General features: G+C 40.1%; 1 protein-coding gene across 3 annotated transcripts; it reads left to right on the top strand.

The window, feature by feature from the left end:
* Positions 1-204: 204 nt before the first annotated feature.
* LOC110291790 (C4b-binding protein) lies at positions 205-25,613 on the top strand. Of its 3 annotated transcripts, XM_021159062.2 has the most exons (11): positions 205-415; positions 3,955-3,971; positions 4,120-4,302; positions 5,373-5,555; positions 8,589-8,685; positions 13,526-13,611; positions 13,775-13,966; positions 18,778-18,957; positions 22,381-22,545; positions 24,671-24,846; positions 25,135-25,613. In XM_021159062.2, exons 3-11 carry the CDS (start codon positions 4,137-4,139, stop codon positions 25,342-25,344), a joined length of 1,455 nt encoding a protein of 484 aa, XP_021014721.1. In that variant the 5' UTR covers positions 205-415; positions 3,955-3,971; positions 4,120-4,136; the 3' UTR covers positions 25,345-25,613. The 3 variants fall into 3 exon arrangements, with proteins under 3 accessions (XP_021014721.1, XP_021014725.1, XP_021014713.1); XM_021159066.2 differs by lacking the exon at positions 3,955-3,971 and having other exon boundaries at positions 25,177-25,613; XM_021159054.2 differs by lacking the exon at positions 3,955-3,971.
* The last annotated feature ends 1,836 nt before the right edge of the window (positions 25,614-27,449 follow it).

Genomic DNA, 27,449 nt, shown 5'->3' with positions numbered 1-27,449 from the left:
GATTTCGTGATGCATAACTCTTATAATTATGAAAAGACAGAAGATTCTGGCATCAAATTCCAAGTACCCTTCTAACTTAGGGGAAATGGTTGGCAGAGAAGAAAATAAATAATTCCAACACACGATGAAGAATGAGGGCTGGGAGAGAAGGAGATTAAATAAACACTGCTGCTCCAGTCTGTTAATCATTCACTGGGACAGAGGAGACTTTCTCCCTGTCCGTCATACTCAACTGCTTAACCAGAAACTTGTGTGGGGGGAATGCAAGGATCACTTGTGTGGGTAGACTTCAGAAACTTTTTTGATGGAGCAAGTACTGGCCAGCTTTAGGATAATATGATCAACTCTCATCTTGGGAGAAACTAGTACAGTAGAGATCCAAACACCACCACAGAGTCTTTCTCTGCCATTGCAGGTCAGTGGGCTATTGAGCACTTGGGTGGGGCATTGTGGGTAAAGCTGGTCGTCAGGTTCTTTAGTGTGTGCTCCTCTGTGTTCTATTTATTATTTTTGAGATTATAATTTAATTACATTTTCCCATTCCTTTTCCTCTCTCCAAATCTTCCCATACAGCCCTTCTTGTTCTCTTTCAAATATAGTCTCCTTTTTTTTTATTAATTGTTTTCACATGATTCTATTCCTAAATACAACCTGTTCAGTCCATATAATGTTACTTTTATGTATGTTTTCAGGGCTGATAATTTGTACTAGGAAACCAATTGCTGTGGATATTCCATGGGAAATACCACAGCTCTTACTACTAGCTTTCCTCAGTTGCCTATAGTTCTTTGTGTAGAATCAAGGCCTCGTGAGATTCCACTGTCTAGTTTTGTATGTTCATCAGTGTTCTTGTTTGGGTCATGTTTGGGAGGTCATGTTGGTGAGACTTTTCTGATACAGTTTCTGATGTTGCTAGGTGACACAATTTCACAGTAAATTCCTTGGACCCCTGAATCGTTCTGCCACCTCCTCTGTAAAGTTTCTTCTCAGGTACAGGAGTGTTTCTTAGAGGTAGCTATCAGAACTGGGACCCATAACTCTGCATTTTGATTGGTTGTAGTTTTCTTTGGTGGTCTCTGTTGCAAAGAGACGTTGGGGTTTTTCTGTTGTTGTTGTTTTTTGTTTTGTGTGTGTTTTCTGATGAGGGGTTCAAGACTATGTGAGTATAATGATAAATGTTTATAGATTGTTGTTAGAGATTATGCTGGTTTAGTAAATTAGTAGTTGTAGATTCTCTAATAACTGGGACTTCACTAGTATTGAGTAGTTAGTTAGCTAGGTTTATAGCAACAGACATGGTTTCCCTCTTGTTGAATGGGCCTTAAATACAATTGGAGAGTTTCTGGTTACTTTCAAACATTATGTCCCACTATTACACCCTTAGGGTCACTGTGTCATGTTGGTCATTGATGCGTTCATGGGCATCACAGCTGGGTAGGGCTATTGGTTGCCTTTGCCCTCTTTTTGGAAACTTGCACAATGTCTTCTAGTAACATTTAAGTCCCCAGAGAGGGGGCATTCAGATCAGTTCCATTTCAGGGATCTCTTGACCTTGTTTCTGAAGTGTAGGGTGTCTTCAGCAATAGAGACTTACCTTTCACTGTTAAGGCATAACAAAGGGCAATAGCAAGAGGCTGTATATCTTGGGAGTCTCTTGGACAGCCCAAGATAAAAACTCAAAAAAGGAATTCTTATGTCTGGTATTGAGGGTTTTGTTAGGTGGTCTTTGGGTCCTGGAGGACTCACTATCACCATTAGCCCAGATGAGAAAAAGTTCATTAAAACTATATTTGTATTTTTATACATAGAGTTACATGTATTATAGAGTTGTTTTTAGGTAAAAAGCTAAGAGTTGTGTATGGATGACACTATTTCCTTAGAGTGAGCCATTTACTACCTTTAGCTCTTACAGTCTTTCCAGCTCTCTTACTCAGAGATCCCTGATCCTGGAAGAAGTGGGGTTTGATGAAGACATCCCATTTAGGACTGAGTAAAGTCTCACTTTCCACACATTGTCCAGTTTTGGGTGACTGTGTTAATGCCAATCTAACTGCGAGAAGAAGCTTCTCTTATTGGGGCTTAGGGAGGTACTAATCTATGGGTATAGCAATGTATCACTAAGATTCATTTTATTGCTATGTTCTTAGGGCATAATAATAATAATAACAATAATAATAGATTTTACTCTAAGTCATGACCTATCTTAGACAATTTATCAGTGCCAGATATGGAATCCATCACATGGAAAGGAGACTAAATCCAATTAAAATAAAAAAGAGTGATTGTTTCCTTCCATATCATTTGTGTCACTATTGCACCAGGATATCTTGCGGGCAGATTTCTGTTGTGGGTCTTAGAGTTTGTATCAAGGTGATATTGATGAATACATTCCTCCTCCTATAGTGTACATAGTACCTCCAAGCACCATGAATGCCAGTTAGTAAGGGTGAAGCTTCTAGCTGGGTACCAGCTTAGTTTCTGTCTGGCAACATAAGTAATGTTGTCTTCAGCAATGGGGCCTTACCATCAGGTGGAAAGCAAACAATAGCCTTAGTTAGAAATAGCCTGTGATATTCATTTGGTGGCATAAGGTATCTAGTTGGGGCACTATCTCCCCCATTATATGGTTATTCCATTTAAATTCATTCCATAAATGTATATATTTTAGGAAGTGTCTACAGTAGCATATTTCCATATAATTTTGCAAATGGCTTTTAATATATTGGCTGTCACTCCCCATTTTCCCTCATTTATTCCCCTCTCCCATTACCCTCCCTATTTAACCCTCATATTCTAGTTTTCTCTTTGTCCATCTCTAAGACTATGCTGTATAGGCTTGAACTCATTGGCACAGGAAAGAACTTTCTGAGCAAGACACTAGCAGCACAGGCATTAAGACCATCAATTAATAAATGGGACCTCACAAGGCTAGAATGCTTCTGTAGAGTAAAGGCTGCTGTTATTTGTGTAAAACGGCAGCTACAGAATGAAGAAGAAAACGTCCTCTTTTAGATAATCTTCACCAGTTACACATCTGGTAGAGGATTATTATTTAGACTATGTATAAAGAATTTAAAAAGAAACGCCCTGCCCATCAAGAGAGTAAATGATGCAATTAAAAGAGGGATACAGAATAAATAGCAAGTTCTCAAATGATCAAACACAAAAAGTCGAGGAAGGCTTAATGAAATGTTCGTAATATTTAGCCATCAGCCAAATGGAAATTGAATCAACTTTGAAATTTTATCTTCCTGTACTCAGAATGGCCAAGATCAATAAAACAAATATCAACACATGTTAGGGAGAATGCTGGGAAAGGGGAGAATGTATTCCCTGGTGGTGGTAGTGCAAACTGATAAAGCCCCCATGGAAATCAGTGTGGAGTGTCCTCAGAAAACTGGACAACAATCTACCAGAAGATCCAGTTAACCACTTTTGAGCATACATGCACAGGACTCTACATCCTACTGCAGAGACACTTATGCATCTATGTTCATTGCTCTTCTATTCATAACAGCCAGAAATTGGAAATAACCTATGTGTCTATCGACTAATGATGGGTAATTAAATGTGAGTTATTTACACAATGGAATGTTAGTCAGCTGTTAAGAAAGAAAGATGACATTATGAAATCACAGATAAATAGATTAGTAGGAAAAAAATCACCCCGAGTGAGATTATCTAGACCCCAAAAGACTAATGTATATTTTCTTTTATATATGGATGTTAGCCTTTAAGTCTTCAATATGTATCTACAATCTCAATAACCTTAGGTTAGGTTAGTAATGGACTGGGAGAGAGGAGATGGTCCCCTAATTTGCCAAATTGTAACACTGTCTCCTGCTTCCAGCTGACTTGAATTTATTCTCTATCTTCACATAACACTGGGCTCCGGTGTATCCACCCCTGCAAATTCATTTCCTTTTTCCATGTGGACTGAATTTCTCTTCCTAGAGGTGGCTTTTGCAGAGGTGAGTCCTCACTGTGTCATGTTGTAACATCTGTGCCCATGTCTTATCTTCCCACCTAGGCTATAGTTTCTTTGAAGATGTGGCTATCATAGCATGTATCCCAATGCTCTCATGGCAAGTAGATTAAATGGTTGTTTACTGAATTCAGGTTTCCTGGTAGAACAAATGTGTGCAAAGCAGCAGCAGACCCTGCTCCCCACAAGAGCTGCACATGGGAGGCTTCATAGAAACAGAGATGCTGTGGCCTGGCCCTTTTCTACGCTCTGCAGAGTCTCTGGCCCAAGTTTGTTCCAAATGACCTTCACTGCTGCTCTTTGGGTTGCTGTATTTGGTGAGTGGTGGGCAACCAGTCCAGATGGACAACCAACAGTTACTTACAAGACTTAAAAATATGAGATAGCTAAGTTAGCGGAGATCCAGTTTCAGCAACAAAGAATTTATTTGGCCAGCTAGAGTTAGCGTCACACACAACAGCGGCAGTTTCTAGGTGTTTAATCTAGAATTTCTTATTTAAGTCTCCAAAGCCACCTGTTTCCCAAACAGGATCTGAAATAAATCTATATTGTCTAACAGCAACAGGACACAATTAGCAGCCTGGGATGGGAGTTGATCTGAAAAGGAGAAGCAAGGAGTATATTTTCACTGAGTTCTTTTTTTTTTTTTTAACAAAGCAAAATAGTTATTTAATATATGTGAATCCACTGTTGTTGTCTTCAGACACACCAGAAGAGGGCACTGGATCCGATTACAGATGGTTGTGAGTCACCATGTGGTTGCTGGGAATTGAACTCAGGACCTCCGGAAGAGCAGTCAGTGCTCTTAACTGCTGAGCCACCTCTCTAGCCCTCCACTGGGTTCTTAAATGGCAACTTAGCTGTGTATCACCATTCATTTCTCATAGGGGAAGTAGTATTAAGAGTATTATACCTCAAGAATTCTGCTTTTTCTTCTATGTAGCCCAATGTGGACTTGAATTCACAATCTTTCTTATACACCACTGTGTCTGGCTTATTGTGACAGTTCAAATGAAACACTATGCAGTTTCATTCATAACAGAACTGTAACTGTTAAGGCAAATTTATAGGAATTTTTGGTTTTGCATATATGCACTCTGAGCAGAGATAATATAGGCTGATGAAACTTACATCTGTCTCCCTTTTAGAAGAAGTATATTATTTAGCAGAGAAGAGATAAAAACATAGCCTTTAATCATCGACATCACTTATCAACAGACATTATTTGCACATCTCTCATGGATTTGTGACAAAGAAATAGTACGCTTTTGATTTTTGTTGATAGAGGAGAAAAGAATTGTTCTTTCTCTAAAATCAAACTACTGAAACATGAAAATGCTGCATCTCAGGGAATAACTTGTGGTGTTCCTGTCCCTTTGGTGTGTAGGCAAATGCGGTCCACCACCTGCTATACCCAATGCCCTGCCAGCAAGTGACGTGAATCGGACAGACTACGAAAGTCACACCACCCTGAAATACGAATGCCTCCCTGGCTATAGTAGGGGAATATCAAGGATGATGGTTTACTGCAAACCTTCGGGAGAATGGGACATTTCTGTCTCCTGTGCCAGTAAGTACCAACAGTTATTTTTCTCACTTGTGCACTTGTCAGTTTTAGACCATTGTCTCAGGTTATATAATTATTGCATTTAAAAATTTTTTATTAGATATTTTCTTCATTTACATTCCAAATGCTATCCCGAAAGTCCACTATAACCTCCCCCCCCCTTCTCCCCTACCCACCCACTCCTGCTTCCTAGTCCTGGTATTCCCCTGTACTGGGGCATATAATCTTCGCAAGACAAAGGTCCTCTCATCCCATTGATGGCCCACTAGGCCATCCTCTGCTACATATGCAGCTAGAGACACAAACTCTGCGGGGGTGGGGTGGGGTGGGGGGAAAATACTGGTTAGTTCATATTGTCGTTCCTCCTATAGGGTTGTGGATCCCTTTAGTTCTTTGGGTACTTTCTCTAGCTCCTTCATTGGGGGCCCTGTGTGACTGTGAGCATCCACTTCTGTATTTGCCACGCACTGGCATAGCCTCACAAGAGATAACTATGTCAGGGTCCTGTCAGGAAAATCTTGCTAGCATATGCAGTAGTGTCTGGGTTTGGTAGTTGTTTATGGGATGGATCCCCGGGTGGGGCAGTCTCTGGATGGTCCTTCCTTCCTTCTCAGCTCTGAACTTTGAAACTCCTTCCATGGGTATTTTGTTCCCCATTCTAAGAAGGAGCAAAGTATCCACACTTTGGTCTTCCTTCATCTTGAGTTTCATGAGTTTTGCAAATTGTATCTTGGGTATTCTGAGTTTCTGGGCTAATATCCACTTATCATTGAGTGCATATCACGTGTGTTCTTTTGTGATTGGGTTACTTCACTCAGGATGATATCTTCCAGATCCATCCACTTGCCTAAGAATTTCATAAATTCATTGTTTTTAATAGCTGAGTAGTACTCCATTGCGTAAATGTACCACATTTTCTGTATCCATTCCTCTGTTGAGGGATATCTGGGTTCTTTCCAGCTTCTGGCTATTTTAAATAATGCTGTTATGAACGCAGTGGAGGAGGTGTCCTTATTACAAGTTGGAACATCTTCTGGATATATGCCCAGGAGTGGTATTGCTGGATCTTCCGGTAGGACTATGTCCAATTTTCTGAGGAACTGCCAGACTGATTTCCAGAGTGGTTGTACCAGCTTGCAATTCCACCAGCAATGGAGGAGTGTTCCTCTTTCTCCACATCCTTGCCAGCATCTGCTGTCACGTGAATTTTTGATCTTTGCCATTCTAACTGATATGAGGTGGAATCTCAGGGTTGTTTTGATTTGCATTTCCCTGATGATTAAGGATGTTGGACATTTTTTCAGGTGCTTCTCAACCATTCGGTATTCCTCAGTTGTGAATTCTTTGTTTAGCTCTGTTCCCCATTTTTTTTCAACAAATGAATATAATTACTACATGTTAATACTCAACTTAAAATCTGTGGTTGGTCTATATAAAGAATAACAATATGAACTAACCAGTACCCCCTTCCCTCCAGAGCTGTGTCTCTAGTTGCATATGTAGCAGAGGATGGCCCAGTTGGCCATCAATTGTTCCCCAATTTTTAATAGGGTAATTTGATTTTCTGGAGTCCAGCTTCTTGAGTTCTTTGTATTAAAGAAAAGTAATTGTTGCTTCCTGTTATTTTTGTTGTTAGAGTTGAGATTCTGTTCTTGGGGTTATCTTCTCTTAGGTTTGTTGAAGGATTACTTGCTTTTTCTAGGGCATAATTTCCCTCCTGGTGTTGGAGTTTTCCCTTTAATATCCTTTGAAGGGCTGGATTCCTGGAAAGATACTGTGTGAATTTGGTTTTGTCATGGAATACTTTGGTTTCTCCATCTATGGTAATTGAGAGTTTTGCTGGGTACAGTAGCTAGATCTGGCTATAGGCAAGTCTGTAGGGCATTTTCTTAATTAGTGACTTATGGGGGAAAGCCCAGCTCATTGTGGGTGGTGGCATCCCTGGGCTGGTCATTCTGGATTCTATAAGAAAGCAGGTGACCTAAGGTTGATCCCTTGTACCCATGTGAAGGTGGAAGCTGAGAACTGACTTTCCAGAGTTGTTCTCTGACCTCCACATGTATGTTGTAGCATGTGCACACCTGCACCTCAACCCAAACGATAATAACAACGACAATGATAGTAAAAATAGTAATGATAATAATACTGATAAAAATATCTAAGGAGGGCTGGAGAGATGGCTCAATGGTTAAGAACACTGACTGTTCTTCCAGAGGTCCTGAGTTCAAATCCCAGCAACCACATGGTGGCTCACAACTTCTGTAATGAGATCAGATGCCCTCTTCTGGTGTGTCTGAAGACAGCTTCAGTGTACTTACATATAATAAATACATCTTAAAAAAAATCTAAGGATTAAATGGCTAGAAAGTAGTAATCTTACCTCAAACACATGGTGAATGTTTGTATTTATATGCAGAATCTAGATTTAAAAAAAATACATGCATATACATCCATGCATCCAATACCTACATGCATACTTACACACATAATACCTACCTACATAATGCATGCATGCATGCATACATACATACATTAGGTAAAGGACAATGACCACAATGACTAGTAAATATTTATATATAAAAGTGTCATAATGAAACCCGCTATTTTTTATACTAATTTTAAAAATTAAGTAAAACAGTGCACAAAACAAAATATCTCATGGATTTGGAAGATCAGCTAATTCACTGTGAGTAGGGAATACATTACATACTGTAGACCAACAGTAACAGCATATAATCTCTCTCTCTCTCTCTCTCTCTCTCTCTCTCTCTCTCTCTCTCTCTCTCACACACACACACACACACATACAATCAAAGAAATGGTTCTTGATAAAAATATACCAGGGTGAAAATGAAGAAATCAAAATTTGTGTTCACTTGCCTTCCAGAACAAAACTTCAGTGAGTCAGACCCAGACAAACATGCCTCTAAACATTAGTCCTTTCTGGGTGTGGAGGTGGACACAGACCTGCTAGTTTCTAATTGCAGTGCCTGCGGGTGGTGGGAATCACTTACTATCATTTTGACTTTTCTTTAGGAAAACATTGCCAGCATCCAGGATATTTAGATAATGGATATGTAAACATCAAGAGTTCCGCTTTTGGATCACAGTTAGAATTCGGCTGCCGGGAAGGGTAAGTGTGAGGTATTTTATTAATAATTCTTCTATGAGAGGTGGGGTGGAGGCTTACTCAAAGGGGACCCACCATCTTAGAGGAGATCAGGGGTTAAGGGACTCTGTAGGAGGGGGCATGGAGGACTCTGTGACATGGGGGCTGGGGGGAGGGGAGCAATTGAGATATAAAAACTAAATAAAAATAAAATTTAAAAATAAAAATTAAAAAATTCTTCTAAATTAACATTAAAAATAGCTACTTTCAAATTTTGAAGTGATGTAGAGTATGTATTGAGAATTCTCACTTCGATCCCATCTCCATGTGCCCCATTCCTTCCTGTCCTAAAAAAAGAATTTTTTTTTCAGTTTTTTTTGTATCTTTGTAGTGTTTCCTCATTCAAATACAAGCCAAGAGATCAGCACATGTTTAAATTATTAAAAATGATCTAATTATATACATATATATTTAAATTTGAATTAATAGATTCATAAATATATATTTCCATATATGTATTTGAATTCATCATGAATGGCTCATTCATAATGACAAGGTCTCACTATGTAACCATCACTGGTCTAGAACTCCATATATACCAGGCTGGCCCTAAATTTGCAGAGATCCACCTGCCTCTGCCTCGTATGTGTTAGGATTGAAGGTTTGCATCATTAAACCCAGCTGGTTTCAGTTTTTTAATATTCTAATGTATTCTTGAGAGTTGCACAACGCATTGTGAGAATGTCATACATGCATACAATGAAATCGGATCATAGATATCCCTATTTCCCCTTCCAGTTTCCCTATATTCCCCACAACATGTCCTCTTCTCCCAACTTCATGGTTTTGTTTGTTTGCTTACTTTTTTTTTTTTTTTTTTTACAGTTCACTAAGCGTATCAGTGCTGCCCATATGTGCATAGGAGCAGTGCCACTAACTGGAACATGGGAGTGGTCACACCCTCAAAAAAGAATGGGGAAAATGTAGTTTTGAATCACATTTGACTATTATACTCATCAGTAAATCATAGGCATATTCTATGCTTGTATGTAGAGAGGTTCTTCATTAATTTCCCCTTACAACTGCAGAGAGTTTTACTGTATGGTTGTGTCATGACTGAAGTCTTTGGAGTCATGGGTATTTCCAGTCTTTTGCTGTTTGGAACAGTGTTCTATTGCCTTTGTAAAAGTATAGTTACGAACTACTATTGTGCATAAGTGATCCAATTGTCCCTGGATAACCAGTATTAGCCATGCTGGCCTTCAGAATAAACTCCCTTTTCACCTTCATGAGTGGGGTTTCAGATTTGTCTGACACATTGATATGTAAGAGTCAATGTACCCAGTTAAACGTCATAGATCACAAGACAAAAAGATACAAATGGGACATTCAGAGAAAAAGGTGAGTGATGGGGGTAGGGAGGAGTGAAAGGGGGCAGAGATGACATCAATTAGAACATATTATAGATAAGTATGAAAGTGTCAGATAACCTCTGGGTACTACAGCAGTCCATTTTTTTATGTCTTTTTGCTGGTGGATGATGATGTAGAGAATGCTGAAGCTAACCTCAATCTCCTTCTTTTATATATGACTTAGACCTTGTTTGGCTGCCTGAAGGTAATATTCTTTATGTGTGAAACCCAAGGGTTACTTGAAGTTGTTTTCTTGATTTGCTTGAGACAAGATCTCATTAAGTGGCTCAAGTTGCTCTCAAACTCAAAAGCCTCCAGTCAATTCTCCAAGGTTGCTGGGACTATGTGTAAAGACCTCTAGAACTAGTGCTTACTCTCTTGAAAAAGTTAACTTTATGTATGTGTACATATGTATGTAATATGTGTATGTATGTATGCATGCATGTATGTATGCAATCTGTATATGTATGCATGTACATTGGTGCATACATGCCATGATACAGACGTGGAACTGAACACATTTTGCAGGAGTCAGTTTGCTTTTCCCACAGTGTGGGTCCCTGGGATCAAACTCAGGTTGTCAGAATTGGCAGCAAATGCCATGTGGCTAGCCCTTAATGATTTCTTTTTAAAAGATGTTTAATTTTTTATCCGTGCCCCTCTCTCTCTCTCTCTCTCTCTCTCTCTCTCTCTCTCTCTCTCTCTCTCTCTCTCTGTGTGTGTGTGTGTGTATGTGGGGGGTGTGACTGTTGCTGAAAAAAATAGATGTTGAAACCCTTGGAGCTAGAGTTACAAGTGACTGTGAGTTTGCAGTGGGTGCTGGGAACCGTACTCCAGTCCTCTGGAAATGCTCTTAATTGCTGAGCCATCGCATCAGTCCCTTTATTTGTTTTTATAGGAGCATTTGGTTCAATTTTTGCTGCCAAGTAATGTACGATTTTCACATGTACACTAATTTTAATATGTAGATTGCTTGTAACTTTTGCTTTAAATGTATTATGAAATACTTCTTTACAATGTATGATAATCTTAGTAAAAATTGAATTAAATTTTTAAGTTAGTGTCATGGTTTGAATATGCTTAGCCCAGAGAATGGCAATCTTTGGAGGTGTGGTCTTGTTGGAGTAGCTGTGACCTTGTTGGAGTAGATATGTTACTGTGGGTGTGGGTGTTAAGACCCTCATCCTAGCTGCACAGAGCCTAGTCTTCTAGCTGCCTTCAGAAGCTAATGTAGAATTTTCAGCTCCTTCTGCTCCATGCCTGCCTTGATGCTGCTATGCTCCTGCCTTGGTGATAATGGACTGAATCTGTAAGCCAGCCTCAATTAAATGTTGTCCTTATAAGAGTTTCATTGATCATGGTGTCCGTTCACAGCAGTAAAATCCTAACTAAGACAGAAGTTGGTATCAGGAGTAGGATATTGCTGTGACAGGCCTGACCATACTTTTCTTTGGAAGAGTGTGGATTTTGGGACTTTGAATTTGGAAAGTGGTAGAATGCTTAAGTGGGGCTTAATAGACTATCCTAGTAGGAATAAGGAAGACTTGGTTGCTGGCAGTGATTTGAACTATGCAGATGTGGCTCAAGAGGTTTCAGTAGAGAAGAGTTTTAGTATGCGGCCTAGAGACGATTTTTCTGTTATTTTGGTGAAGAATGTGGCTGCTTTTTGCCCTTGTCTGAAGAGACTACCTGAGGGTAAGGTAAAGGGATTTATACTAATTCATTGACAAAGAAAGTCTCAAAAACAAAAACAAACAAACAAAAACCCAGGAGAGACCTTGTTCTCTGGTTAAGTCTCATGAAGAGCATTTTGAACAAGCATAACAAGCTGAGAAAGAAAAATACAATATATATGGTTTAAGTATTAAAGAGGCACCAGAAAGTAGAATAGAGCTGAATCCTATGTTCTAGGATATGACATATTAAGGGAATGTGACTTTGGGGCAAGATTGTATGCAACTAAATTTAGATCCGAGCATGGTGGTACACACGTTTAATTCCAGGAGATAACACCAAGCATATCTCTGAGTTCAAGTCCAGCCTGAAACAGAGCCAAGTTCTAGGTGAAGAAAAGATTAAATCCAGGCATGATGGTACATACCTTTAATGTATGTATGCAGGAGAGAGGGATGCAGATCTCTGAGTTCAAGGTCAATATACAGAGCAAGTTCCAGGACAGCCAAGCTTAGGCAATTGGAATGAGTTGGAAAACAGAAAACTGGTGATGATGTAATAGAACAGGGTGTGTTTGTGTGTGTGTGTGTGGGGGGAGCATGTTCCAGCCCCAGCAAGCAGCAGAAATCAGCAGCTTCAACTATGTGTCTCTGACATTTGAGTCAAGAATAGAAGGGACTACTGGGACAATTGATGCTGGTTAGCTGGAGGTAAGAGATTAGTGGTGATTAAGAAGAGACCAGCATCACTGAGGTGAAATCTTCTAGAAAGTGTTTTCTGAGAACACAAAGAAGCTGCGTTCCAGAGGTAGCCAAGGTTGTATCTCATGCTGCAACTTAACTTGGTAATTTGTAAGAGTCACCCAAGCGGTACTGGTTTTGATGGTATAAAGGAGTCATGAAGAGGAGCTGAGGCTTGGCACTGTGAGAGGCTGCAGAAGGCCATTGGTGAAGGTGCAGCCTCAGTAGCAGTTGATGGTCCAGGACTGAAGGGGTCATGCAAAGAAGCTGCGGCTTGGCATCATGAAGAGAGCCTATGAGAGGCAACAGACACCCAAAGTGTACTGGAGATCACCAAGAATAGCAGCAGCAGAGGACTGGAGTTAACAGAGCCTAGAATGTTACAGAGAGCAGAGCTGGAGATGTGACTCAAGTCCAGACATTGAAACAAGAAGCTGTAACTGTTGAAGGTGCCTTGGAGGTCCCAAGATGTTTGAGATGCCAGAGCCTTGTGATATCTGCTGAAGAAAGCTGCTAATGGAGTTAATTGAACCAGCTGAGGAGAAAGGAATTTGTTGCAGTCAACAAAGATTTAAAAAAAGGAGTTGAAAATTTGAAGACCGCTTTGACATCATACATGGAGATATAGAGTTAGGAGTTTGCCCAGCTTGTTTCCTGTCTTGCTTTGTTGTTCTTTATAAGTCTTCCCTTGGTCATGATGTCTGTTCAGAGCAGTAAAACCCTAACTAAGTCAGTTAGCATAAAGAGTAATGGGTTTTATTGTGATGTTTTTTTATCTATGTGTCACTACACTTTTTGACTTTTAAGCTAATCTTTAACATATAAAGAAATGGGTTTCTGGTGGCATTTTCAAACATTTGTGTCATTACATTTTGTTCTAGTTTTGTCCCAAAAATCCTCTCTATGACTCCTTAGCTGAGAAAACAACATTTCTTCATTTTAATGTCTTTCTGTTTAGTCATCTTCATATCATATATATGAATTATAATTCATATAAAGTGTGAGTTCCATTTATACCTCTGACCTTCTCTTATCTAGATTTATCTTAGTTGGCTCATCCACTAGTTTTTGTGAGGTCCAAGGCAAAGGAGTTGCCTGGAGTAATCCTCTCCCAGAATGTGTAGGTAAGTAGAGATTTTTCTGACTTGGATAAACACATACGTGTCTTAAGGAATGATTCTGTGCATCCTCACTGAAATTTGTACCCTCCATATACATTTGCTAGAATTCTATCTTTGCTATGATGCCTGTCCCTGAACATTTCTTTCTCTTTTACTAATTTATCAGTTGTAAAGTGTGGGCCCCCTCCAGACATCAGCAACGGGAAGCACAGTGGTACAGAAGATTTTTACCCATATGCCCAAGGAGTCTCCTATACCTGTGATCCCAACTTCAGGCTCGTTGGCAGCCGCTTCATAGGCTGCACTGTGGTGAACGAAACAGTACCTGTTTGGAGCTCAAGCCCTCCTACCTGTGAAAGTAAGTCACACACAGGGATGTATTGTTTTCAATTGTTTCAATTACATTTTACTTTTTAAAAATGGAATGTAAATTTATTGTGGGAAGTAGAATGATTTAAAAAGATAAAAATTTATGAGTGTGTAGATGCATCTATTATTTGGCTAAGAGCTACTCAATGCATTAAGTTGCAAGTAACACCATGTCACATTGATTTGGTAACATAAAAGTTTCTTCTTATTCATCTATAATCTGTTCTAAGATGTTAGCTACAAATAGGCATTCTTGCCTGGAAAGCATTCTGGACATGCCAACAACTTAGAACAGAGCTTAGCAGTCCAGGTGACAATGGTCTCATGGCACTTCCATATGGAAGTGTGGTCTTGCAATCTCTTTAGTAGAAGAAAGAAAAATAAATTGTATCCTTTGTCTGGGAGTGAGCACATCACCACCTTCTATTTAGAACTATCAATATGTATGTGGTTTTATATCCTGCTCTTGGACTGAAAGTATCAGGACTCTTAGTCCTAAGCGTTTTCTGGCAAAGTCTTTGAAGTGTTTTTGTTTGTTTTTATATAGGACAGGCCATCAGCAAACAGGGACGACTTTGACTTCTTCCTTTACTACTTGTCTTCTTCTTCTTCTTCTTCTTCTTCTTCTTCTTCTTCTTCTTCTTCTTCTTCTTCTTCTTCTTCTTCTTCTTCTTCTTCTTCTTCAGAAAAAGATTTATTTATTTTATGTAGATGAGTACACTGTAGCTGTCTTCAGACACAGAAAAGGGCATCGGATCTCATTACAGATGGTTGTGAGTCACCATGTGGTTCCTAGGAATTGAACTGAAGACCTCTGGAAGAATAGTCAGTGCTCTTAACCGCTGAGCCATCTCTCCAGACCACTTGTGTTCTTTTTGTTTCTTATGCTTGTCTTATGGCCCCAGCCAGGGTTTCAAGCACTACACTGAATAAGAGTGGCAAGAGTAGGCACCTTAGCCTCCCTCCAGATTTTAGAGGAAGTACTGTTTTTTTTTTTTCCTATTTAGTATGATGTTGGCTATAGGGATAGGAAGCACATAAGTCCTGTGTTCACACATAAGCACCAAGGAGACCAGGAATGTTAAAACATGCAGGGCTGTCTCTTCAAAGAGAAAGATGTATAACCTATCTCCCAACCAGCAGACTAGGAATGGATGTAGTTAATAGCCTGGTGACCTCTGCACCATCTGCACGGGTAGGCCACACTGATTGCCTCAGACCCTTTTCCTGAGCTTGTCTATCTCAGTCAGTCTAGATCACTACCCTCCTCCAGATCTTTATCACGAGGATTGTTTACCTTAAGCCTACTTGCTCAGTTAATCTATAAAACTCATCTTTATGGACGATAACACTTGAACTTTACAAGAGTTTCAATGTATTCATGTCTTAAGCTTTGTTGTGCATATGGGATTGAGTTATTTGTCACAAGGAAACGTTTACCCAAATTATTCTGTGCTTAAATAGGCCTGAAATGCATGGCCTGGAACCATCAGCAGCCCCTGAGTCATGAGAAGCTGAATTTCCTTCTTGCCTTTTCTGGATTGACACTGTGCTGGCCATGACGTTTGCAGAGACCCTGGCAAACACAAATGTGCTGTCTATAGCCTTTGTAATGTTGAGGTGTGGGCCTCGGATTCCTACTTTTTTCAGGACTTTTATCGTGCAGAGATGTCGAGCTTTGTTGAAGGCTTTATCTGTATCACTTGAGATGACCATGTGATTTTTGTACTTAAGTCTATTTATGTGCTAAATATTATTACCCTTAGCTATTTACCTATGTTGAAACAACATTGGATCTTTGGAGTGATGCCAACTTGGTCATGGCATATGATCACTTTAATGGGTTTTTTAAATTTGGTTTATAGTTTTTTAAAAATTTTCTCTCATATAATACATCTTGACCACACGTTCCCCTCCTTTCCCTCCTTCTAGACTCTGCTCCCCACCTCCTTTCTCACCAAAACTCCTGCTCCCTTTGCCTCCCTTCAGAAAAGAGCAGGCTTCCTAGGGAAATCAAGCAAACACTACATAATAAACTACAATAAGACCAGACACATTCCATCACATCAAGGCTGGACAAGGCAACCCAGTAGGAGGAAAAGGGTCCTCCTACAAGTGGGCAAAGAGCCAGGGACAGCCCCCACTCCCATTTCTATGGCTCCTACAAGAACAGACTTCTCAGCTGTAACATATATGCAGAGGACATAGGTCAGCCCCTACGAGCTCCCCTGATCTCTGTGAGCCCCAATGAGTCCCAGTCAGTTGAACCTGTGAGCTATGTCCTTATGGTGTTTCTCCGACCCCTCTGGTTCCTCTATCCTTCCTCCCCCTCCTCAGCAGGACTTCCTGAGCTCCACCTAATGTTTGGCTGTAAGACTCTGCATCTGCTCTCATCTGTTACTGGATGAAGTCTCTCTGGTCTCTTTGATGGCCATTATGCCAGGCTGTGGTCCCAGCACACTCTGTAGGCAGGGTTGGTGTTCCAGTCCCTCCACTTGAGGCCTTGCTTGGTTACAGACGATGGCTGATTCGAGCTGTGTGTTCCCTGTTACTAGGAGTCTTTGCTAGGGTTACTCTCATACATCCATTCAGTTTCCACCTTGCCCCTGAAATGTCCCCAATTCCATGTGTTTATCCCAATATTTCTCTCTTTCTCCACTTGATCCCCCCTGTTTCCCAACTTTGCCCGCCTCCAGTCCACCCATGTAATCTATTCTACTTCTACTTCCTAAGGAGATCCTTGCATTCCCTTTTAAACCTTCCTTGTTACTTAGCCTCTCTGGGTCTGTGGACCATATATATGATTGTCTTTTACTTTAGAGCTAATATTCACTTATAATTCAGTATACACCATGTTTGTCTTTCTGGGTCTGGGTTACCTCACTCTAAGATGATTTTTTCTCGTTCCATTCATTTGCCTGCAAGTCTCATGAGGTAGTTGGATTTAACAACTGAATGGTACTCCATTGTGTAATTGTACCGCATTTTCTTCATCCATTCTTCACTTGAGGGACACCTAGGTTGTTTCCAGTTTCTGGCCATTATGAATGAACATACTTGAGCGCATGCCCTTTCGGTAGAATGGGGCAGCCACTGGATATATGCCCAGGCGTGGTATAACTCAGTCTTGTCAATTTTCTGAGTAGTTGCCATATTAAAGCCTGTTTTAATCAGGGAAATTGGCCACCATGTGGGTTCTTGGGATTGAATTCAGGTACTTAGGCTTGGCCAGAAAGTGTCTTTACCCTTGAGTCAGTGGCTTTTTCCTTTCAGTCACTGTTTCTATCTTGGCTATGATATACACTGCAGAGGATCCTTCTTTTGTCATGTCTATTTTGGATTCTAAATGCCTCTTTTATTTGAAATCTTTCTTTATCTTTGGGAAATTTTCTCCTATAATTCAATTGAGTAGATTCTGTATAGTTTTTCTATTTTCTTCCTTCTTTCTTCTGTGATGTGGACTCTTAGATTTTTCGACTTGATCAGTGGTCATTAGAGTTAATTACCAATTTGAGCAAATGTAGAATCACCTGAAACAGAGCCTTGCTGGCAGGCCTACAGGGAATTATCTTCACTGTGTTAACAAAGATCGGAAGAATCCTTCGCTCATCTTCCTGTATCCATGGTTACTGCTCTGGGCTTTTCCTCACATAGGGTCTGCAGCAGGCTACACTAAGGCTCCCTGACCTGTGGCTGATTTTTACCTCAGGCCCAGAGGGCAGCTCAGTTGTAGGAATAGATTTTCTTGCAAGATTGTGCCTACTCTGCTCTGCTGCTGCCTCCAAAGTCACATAGTCCTGTGACAAAAGGGACTTTTCTTCATGTCTGAGCCATCTGCCAGAGGAATCCCTGTCCCATCAAAATCTACAACTGGATTTGAGTCATGAAGGTTTTCAGCTTGTTTTGCGAGTCAAAATTCCCAACTTTTTGTGTGGCTTATCTTTTGGCTGACTCTACTTCATTAATCCACAGAGAACCGAGTAGGGGAGACTATCTTAGACTTGCTTCTCTGTGCCAAGGGACTTTTCTGCACTCTGCTGCTTTTTTCTGGCATCATTTGCAATTACTTTGTGGATTTCTAAAGCTCGTTATTTCTAAATTACACACACACACACACACACACACACACACACACACACACACACACACTTCTGACTTCTTCACTAGTGTTTTCAGAGGCATTCCCCTAGTCTTCTGTCTTCAATAATATTCTCATTACTATGTATCTGTTAATTTGCCAAGACATGTTTTTTTTATTTGTTTGTTTTTTGTAGTACCTAGGGTCTCATGTATACTTGGTAGGCATCCTTATACTAAGTTATATCTTAGCTTATCTGTGATAATGTATATGATGTGTGTATGTGTGATTGTGAGTGCATATGTCTGTATTTATGGTGTGTGTGCAGGTATATGAGTGCATTGTATGTATGTAGAGGTTCGAGGACAACCTAGGAGGTTGGTACTGAACTTCTTCTAAGTTGAGGCATTCCCCCTCCTACCCTGGGACAGAGTCTCATCAGGTAGCTCTAGTTTTCCAAAGACTGGGATGAAAGGTACACTCTCCCATGTCTGGCTTTGCTTCTAAAATGCATACACCAGGATCACTATTCTTTTAGCTTCAGGGCAGTCTCTTAGCATAAGATCACTGGAATCACAAGTGAATGATACCATGCCTGATTTTTATGTGGGTTCTGGGGATTAGAACTTAGGTCCTTTACTGAGGTGCACTTACCTATTGAACCACTGCCCTATATGCTCTGTCTTTCAAAATGTACTTATATTTTCTCATAATTCTCATAGAGATCATCTGTTCTCAGCCAAATATTTTACATGGCGTAATTGTTTCTGGATATAAAGCTACCTATACACACAAAGACTCTGTTACATTGGCCTGCCTGAATGGGACTGTCCTCAGAGGCAGACATATCATCCAGTGTCAAGGTGATGGAAGCTGGAGTTCTCTCCCGACTTGTGAGTTCGGTAAGTCTGGACCACGAAGAGTTTCACAGTTGGCATCTAAAGATACTCGGGTATATCTGTGTGGACATACTTGCATGTCTAGATTCTGAATCACAAATATTTAAATTTGGATCAATAATCTTATCTTGTCTTCTTGTTGGAAAGAGGAGGAGGATTTTAGTACTCCTTGCCAGGTCATCTGTCACACATAGACATTCACACTCTACTCCTAAGGAGAGGCACTGGTACTGTCGATGTCAAAGATTGGTACACATGCTTCATTAATTTTTTGGCAGCTTATTGGTAGTTGTCTAATAAAATGATTTTGAAAGATGGATAATAAAATGTGCCTTTCTAGGATTTGTATAAAAGTATTATGTGGATGAGACACTCTAAAACGATTAACTTGTGGATCATTTTAAGAATGATTAAGTTTTAATATTAAGTTGCAACTAGTCTTCATTCATAAAAAGAACTCAGACAATAAGTCAATTGTGGGCAGTGTTATTGCTCTAATTTGGCAGGAGAGGAAACACCTTCAGAAGTTGAGTGACTTGTCAAGGCCACACACAATTGCTAAGGGGAGGAGACCTCTCTGACGCCTGGGACTCTTATTATTGTACCTGTGAAGCACTGCGAGCCTTTAGATCTTTGGGGCTTCTGTAACAGCTGGATAAGTAAGTAGCAGGCAGTCTCTATCCTGGAGTGGCATCTATTAAGATGACTAAAATTAGTAAAGAAACCATTCACTGTGTCTTGGAGAAGAATCAAAGGAGTTACAACAAGTTGAGAAGCATTTGTTCAGTGAGTCCATAGATACTTGATAGAAATATTGAAAGGCCATTGAATTGAACTAGCAACAACACTAACCCTATGAGCACTCATAAATGGTAGTACCCATTGCTGTTGGGTAAAAGATATGCTTGGGATGGTCTGTTATTGAATATTGTGAATTTTCCCAAGTTCTGTGCTGTGTAAAGCTTAAATGAAGCAGATGTCAGTAGCCAGGCATCTGGTCTGATTTCCTCTTGCCCATCCTACTATCAGGAAGCAAGCAGACCTTTTCAGACTATAGAGGGCTCATAATCTATATACTTGAAAATATTGATCTGGGTCTGTCTATAATGAAATCATCCTGATGCTAGAGACTCTAAGATTGGACTCTGTGTGCTGAAGCTGTCTATAATAGGGACGTCTTCAAACATCAGTGGGACAGTCACATCACGGACTATTGAGATCCTGAAGGAAGACCATGCACTGCAGATGAAAATTGCATGCTAATTAAAATACAAACGCTGGCATTTTACTATTTTACTTAACTCTTTAGAGAGACAAAGCTGGGCTGTCTTGTCTGGCCTCACTGTGAGAAAAGTACCAGAGTAGAGGGATATGGGGGGGGGGGACGACACCTACTCGGAGGAGAAGGGGAGGGGAGTGGGGGAAGGATTGTGGGGGAGGTAACTGGGAGGAGCAGGGATATAACTTGAATAAGTTAAAAATTCTTTCTATCCAAACTTGGAATTATAAGTAATAGCAATACCCTTTAAGCTTTTATGTAAAATAGAAAAAGAGAGAACTCTTCCTTGTCTTCTCGCTAAGCCTGTACAACCCTGATGCCAGAAACAGAAACACCCAACTGAAAAAGTAAAATGATAGGTCAATGATGAACATATGTGAAATAAAACTTAGATAACATTAACCTTATTCAGCCAGTATCATAGGCTTGAAACTGATGTAAGCAAAGAACCCTTGGAAGGAGCTGTGACTTTAAACCATCATTTCATAAGATAAGATTTTGCTTTGTAGTTCAGGCAGTCATAGACCCAACCTCTTGCCTGGCCTCCAGTACTGAAATTATAGGGATTGACTATCCTACTTGTCTTGAGATTATGCCTTTTATTGGGCCAAATGACATTAGTCCCTTCATGGCCCCTTTCTACTCTGATTAATTTCCCACACTTCTGGGATACATTTACTGCAATGCTTGTGACTACAATAGAGTTCTAGCACAGGGTACTGCTCATTTGACTCAAGGTCCTCCTTGCTGGGTGTGGACTTTCTCGGTGCTCCTTTCCAGATGGCTGCTCTGTGTCTTGTTTTGTTCATTATCACAATGTTAAAGTCACCATTTTTATTTTTTCTTCTAAAACAAAGCATGATGCAGTAAACATTTTTCTTGGGGGAGATGGGTGAGCTGTTTAGCTAGAGAGCGATGACTCAGAGATTGCAGGTGCCCTGACATCTTTGTCATATTTTATGCATGTGTATCAAAGGGAGGAAAATACAACTTCCCACAGCCCTCCAAAGTCTGTGGTAGAGTCACTCTACCGAAACAACAGACCAGTTGGTAAGATTAAAAATAGAAAGAAGTTTAAGAACATTTTCCAAAAGAAACACCCAGGAATTAACTCTTTCAAAGCAATAGCTTGGAACTTTGTCTCAACTACTGTTTTAACAACGAGTCGGATAACTAAGAGATGTAAGTTCTAGTCTCAAAGCTAGGAATCGCCATGATCAAGCACTATGGTCTGTCCCCACATTCCTCTCATCCTGCTGGGATCTGTCTGTGTTGACAAGCAGCAAGACAACACACACCTTTATTTTAGACATGGAGAGGGCAAAGGTTTGAGAGATTGATTTTGTGAAACTTTGTATTGTCGTCAGGAAAGCAGGGGAAGCAGACAGCCGCTCTCTGTATCACTAGGGTCTTTAACTTGACTATCCTAAATGTTTTAGTGGAAAAAAAATGGCATCCTTTACACATCTTACTATTAAATATGGAGTCCGTCGTATATTGTACACCATAGACAAGGTGTAACCTAGAATGGGATCCAGCCTTTGTGTAAAAAATGGACCCCAAACACTGTAAATGAATTGTCTGTAAAAGGAAGGAAAAGGGACTAATGTTTGTTGTCAGCTTTCTGTTAGTACCTCGGACACGGGAGACAATCAACTTACCTAGAGGAAAGGTTCAGTTTGTTTCAGATTTGGTTTTTATTGACCCCATTGCTTTGGACAGGGGTGTAAGCTAGAGCAAAACAATTTGTGCAGTCATGAGCCAGAGAACACAGAAAGAGAGGAGAGCGCTGGAGATATACATTCTCCACAAAGAACAAGCCCCTAGTGACCTAAGGACCTCCCATGAGGCCCCACCTCATAGTTTCCAACACCGCCCAATAGTATCATCTGGGAGCTAAGCCTTTAACCTATAGGTCACAGGAGAAAATACACAATCCAAATGATTCCAGTGTATGGTCTGAAGCATCCACGTTCCTGAACCTAAGACGTCCAGGAAGGTAGGACAAGTGCATGGCTTTGGTCCAGTGATCTTACAGGTAGGGAAGAAAGAAGCCCAGCATGAAACATCCAAGATACATAAATCCTGAGAAGTGCTGTTTGACACATCTTACAAGCTCACCTTCTCTCCCTTGTTTCATCATCAAGACTGTGATTTACCGCCTGCCATTGCCCATGGATATTATACTAGTAGGGTCTACTACAAGACAACTCTGGTTACATACAAATGTGATGAAGGATACAGACTGGTTGGAAAGGCAGTCATCTCCTGCAGCTTTTCACGGTGGAAAGGGACAGCTCCATGGTGTAAAGGTAACGACGTCTCCTTACCACCCCAGGACCACAGGGGCAGAATTGCTCTCAGGCCTGGATAGCAAACTTACTCCCTGCCAGATGACAGACACAACATTTCATTGTTTTTTTTCTTTCATTCTTGTAATGCTATGAGATTCTTTTCTTTTCTTTCTTCTTTCTGCTTTAACTTTTTGCTCTCCGTACATGCCCATGGCAGTTTCCAACCTTCCATTTTTTCCCACCTGCCCCTCACAATCCCACCTCCCCTCTCTCCCTGATCCATTCTGCCTCCATTTCTCTTCAGAAATGAGCAGAAATGCCTCCCAGGAGTATCCACTGAATATAGCATAACAAAATCAAATAAGACTGGGCACACACCTTCATATCAAGGCTGGGTGACAGAACCCAGGAGGAAAGGGGTCTCAAGAACAGATGAAAGAGACAGAAAGACACCCCATTTCCACTGTTGGGGTCCCACAAAAATGTCAAGCTAACAACTATAACATATATGCAGAGGACCTAGCACAGACCCATGCAGGGTCCGTGATTGCAATTTCAGTCTCTGAATCCCTATGAACTCTGCTTAGTTGATGTCCTTGGGCTTCATTAGCCTGGTTTCCTCGACCCCTTTGTCTCTTATATTTTTTCTTCCCCTCTTCCATGAAGTTCCCCATGCTCCAAGGGGAGAGGCCCAATGGAGGTCTTTAATTAGGTTGCCTCTCTGCCTACTGTTTGGCTGTGTGTCTCTGTATCTGAACCTATCAGCTACCACTGGTAGCATCCTTAATGACAACTGGGCTAAGCACCATCTATAAGTACATAAGGATATCATTAGGAAGCATTTTATTGATTTTTCTCTATCATAGGTCTCTGGGCCATCCAGCCTCTGATTCCTGGTTGTTTAGGCAGTGTTGGGCACGGGCTTTCTTGTGTGGTATGGATTTTAAGGTAGACCGGTCACTGGTTGGCCACTCTCACACATTTTGTGCCAAGTTCTGTGACCATTGCCCTAGTACAACTAGCAGGCAGGATAGATTACAGGTTGAAGGTTTGTGACTGGGTTGGTGTCCAAGTCCCACCTCTGGAAGTTTTGCCTGGTTAACAGTCTGTGTGGTCTCTGATTGAATGTGGAGTCTCTGAACTAGTTGGAGGCTAGCAGGAAGCTAGGAGGGCATGGGGGGGAGTGGGTTGGGAGGAGGATGGAAGGATGGAGAGAGAGAGAGGGGGGGGGCAGGTAAGTGGCCTACCTGAACTTCTCACAGTCTTCTGATAGAGCCAATTTTGTCTAGTTTAAATAAAAAATATAAACAGATGATGTTCCATACAAAATCATAAAATCTATACACAACATCACTTCCCTCTACTTATTTCTCTCAGTCACAAGTATGAACTTTCTTGAGGCAGCTCATACTGTTACTTTCTTTATATATATATTTTCAGAAATATTCCGGGGACCAAACATGCATGGTCCTATAGAAAAATTTCAATAAAAGTTGTTCTGGCATCGATGCAGGCTATGCTGATCTGCTTTCAAACATTAGAGTGACAGGTTTGTTTTGCCATCAGAACTTCTGCCCAAGTACCACCTACCATGATGTAGATGATGTATGTTGAGAAAACCCAGTGCCTAGTTGTAGGGAGCAGGAAGATTGAGGATTAAGTCTTATGTTATGTTTATATATTTATATTAGGAGAGCTACATTTGCAGTAACTTATGATTTGACACAGTATTCCCTCTGTACAAATAAAAATATCAGAGCTTTATGACCAGAGTCTTGCAGTACTGTTTGTATTAAGAGTTACTATATCACAGGAGAGTCTGGGGTCATATACAGTTTTAAAATATCCTGTCATGTTATTGTTTAAACATTTACACTTATGGACAAATTTCTTACCTTTTCTGTATTTGAATCTTCTTTTTGATAAAACAGAAAGATAATATACTCACTTAGCAGGAGTATCTTGAGACTTAAGTCAAAATCATATTATATGCATACACTGTCACAAATGTTCAACATTTTGCTAATAAATAAATGGAAAATGGAATAAGCTACTTCAAGTTCAGTTCATTTTTTTGTACTGTAGACTATTACTATGTCTTTTTCCTCAGATCGCAATTATCTAAAACTTGTTTTCACTGTAGCTCTATGTCAGAAACCAGAGATAGGAAATGGAACGCTGTCTGATGAGAAAGACCAGTATGATGAGTCTGAAAATGTTACCATCCAATGTGACTCTGGCTTTGCCATGCTGGGTTCCCAAAGCATCACTTGTTCAGAGAATGGAACCTGGTATCCAGAGGTGCCCAGATGTGAGCGGGTAAGTAACACAGATTAAGAACTTCTGTGCCATCAAACACTAAAATGCTTTTCCCAGCCAATAGTGCTGACCCCTGGCTCCTGTGGATCATTTCTAAGTCATTCAGAGAACCTGCTTTTTTTTTTCTCATGTCATTTGGGGAGTTGGCATAGAACATTTTTCTATTTTCATTTGAGTATGTGAAAATACTGAATCCCGTTAAAAAGTGAGCTCCCATAAACCTAGGAATACTGCATTCTATTTTTCTAGACCACCTAATATACTGTTGTCCTATTTCTTGATAATCAGGTGAAGCCACTCTCTGCTGCCTCAAACCTGCATCTCTTTCAGGAGGCCTCTAAAGACCTTAAGCCTGAGTTTACAGGCAACAAGACTATGCAGCATGTGCCAAATTCACATGACCTGAAAATGGCTCTGGAGATCTACAAGCTGACTCTGGAGGTTGAACTATTACAGCTCCAGATACAAAAGGAGAAACACACTGACCGGGAGTTATGACTGTATGTTCTCTTAAGGAGGAAGCAGCGTCTCATTGGCTTTCTGACTTCAGTTCCAAACAGATTGCCTGCAGTTACCAACCTTTGGAATGCTGGCACCAATGTTCATGATAATAAATATCTGCTTAGAATAATTCATTAATTATGTTATAATTAATAGGTAGTAAATTTATGAAACAATCATCTTGTGGCTCATAAATTTGCTTTTCTGAATGCAACGTGTACATTTTGAACGTGTGAATTAAAAGTCAATTTTGCTCTTGTCATCCACTTACTTGTATATACAATTAATAATACATTTATTTAAAAATCTGAGGTACACAATTCACCTTGGTTCACTCACACTGTTGTGTCCCTAGACTGCTCAGTCTCTCGCTGTCTCACACGTGCACATCACCCATGTCCTTAGAGTTCAGAGTTACTGTAAATATTCCTCATCCTCCTTCCTACACACATCCAGCCCAGTCTACCAGCCTCCTGTTAACTGTGAATAGTGTCTTTAACTCAGGCCATGTGCAAGCCATCACCTCTGTGATGGGAAGTCATGTAGTCTCTCTGACCTTACTCCAACCTGAAAGGAGGAAGTTGAAAGGACTGATGACCATGAAGACTACAACAGCCATCTGTGAATTCTCAAGGTTTCTCTCTGATTTGATCAGCATTTCCCTAAATATTGAATTAACATTGCTGGAGCTACACTCCTGATACCCAGAGAGAAAGCCCATACCAGTGTCGTTTGCATCTGTGTTCTCTTTGTAGGCACCATCCTTGCTTCCTCTGAGCCTTCCTCATTCGTGTCTGAGTGCTTCCCATTGTCACTTCACATGGAACCCTGAATTGTTTTTACACTAATGAAATTAGTCTTCCATTTAAAAATTATATTATTATTATTAAAATTAGTTTTAAAAGCTATCTCTAATAAGTATATACAACATAATAAGTATTAATAATGGAATAGATGTGGATAGAAATAGGTGATGTCTCTGAGATTTCTTTTTTCTTTCCTTGCACTTTAAATATAAACTTTGTGTGTAGATTTTAACTGCTGTAATTAATTCTATAAAATATTCACCAGACTACAAACACACCTATTTCTGGACCTAACAGATTAATGTTTAAAAATTACTTAAACTGTGTCCATGTTTAAAGACATCATCCCTGCCAGGATCCATGAGAAAAAATATATTTTCTTACTCCCACAGGGACAGTTTTAGCTCTTCTTACATTTCCTTGGATTGATAGAGGAAAATTCATATTTCCAGGAAATACTTTTTTAAAATTATTTTGTCTCTGTAAGCAAGGAAAAATGGAAAGTGCAATGATTATATTCTACCTTCTTCCAGTAGGTAGAAAGGAATAAAATGTTGAATAAAAATGTGTTTGTTCCTAGTAAAATAGAAAAATAAATTTGAAAGTTAAAAAAACTGATGGTCTATTTTGTAAGAAGCAGAAGGAAACATAAAGAAGCAATGCCACTGGCAAATAACCACAAATCTATCCTTCAAATATCCAAATGCATCATCATTCTATATACACTGTTAACTTATTAAAACATACCATAAAAGCTATGCTTTTGCGAGGAGTTAGGCAAATACCAGTAGCCAAATACTGCTGCTAACTCTCCTACATCTCCATTTGAAATAAAAGATCTTTGTTCCTCAGTTTCTTTCTGGTAAAATGGCAAGAATAAAAACATCTTGTAGAGAGCAAGCAAGTTAATCTTGAACACATCAGTTACACATAGGCAAGGTCAGTGACTGGCATACTAACAAAATCATGATTAAGAAATGACTAGACAATGCCATTGCACTCGTGGGATTAATTGCTTGTGTTTTCTGTCAACAGTTTTCTGTAGAAAAACTTTTAACTCTGAGGGATAATTTAGTTTAAACGTTGCGAGTATCATCCGCCACACTGGTTAGTTGAGGACACAAGAGCCCAGTTAATGAATCGAATGAAGCAAATAAAGTCTGCAGCAGTTTGTGTGCGCGCCCAGGAGTATCCCACCTCGTACCACACGAGGGCGCCAGTGTCAGCGGCTGTGAAGTAGGAGCGCTTGAGGTCTCCATCTTTACCTGAGAATGTGAAAGGATTCTTGAGTGTTTG

The sequence above is a fragment of the Mus caroli genome, chromosome 1, assembly GCF_900094665.2.
Source record: "Mus caroli chromosome 1, CAROLI_EIJ_v1.1, whole genome shotgun sequence".
Taxonomy (NCBI): Eukaryota; Metazoa; Chordata; class Mammalia; order Rodentia; family Muridae; genus Mus; species Mus caroli.
The sequence above is the reverse complement of the archived record's forward strand: the minus strand, read 5'-3'. Positions and strand labels throughout refer to the sequence as shown.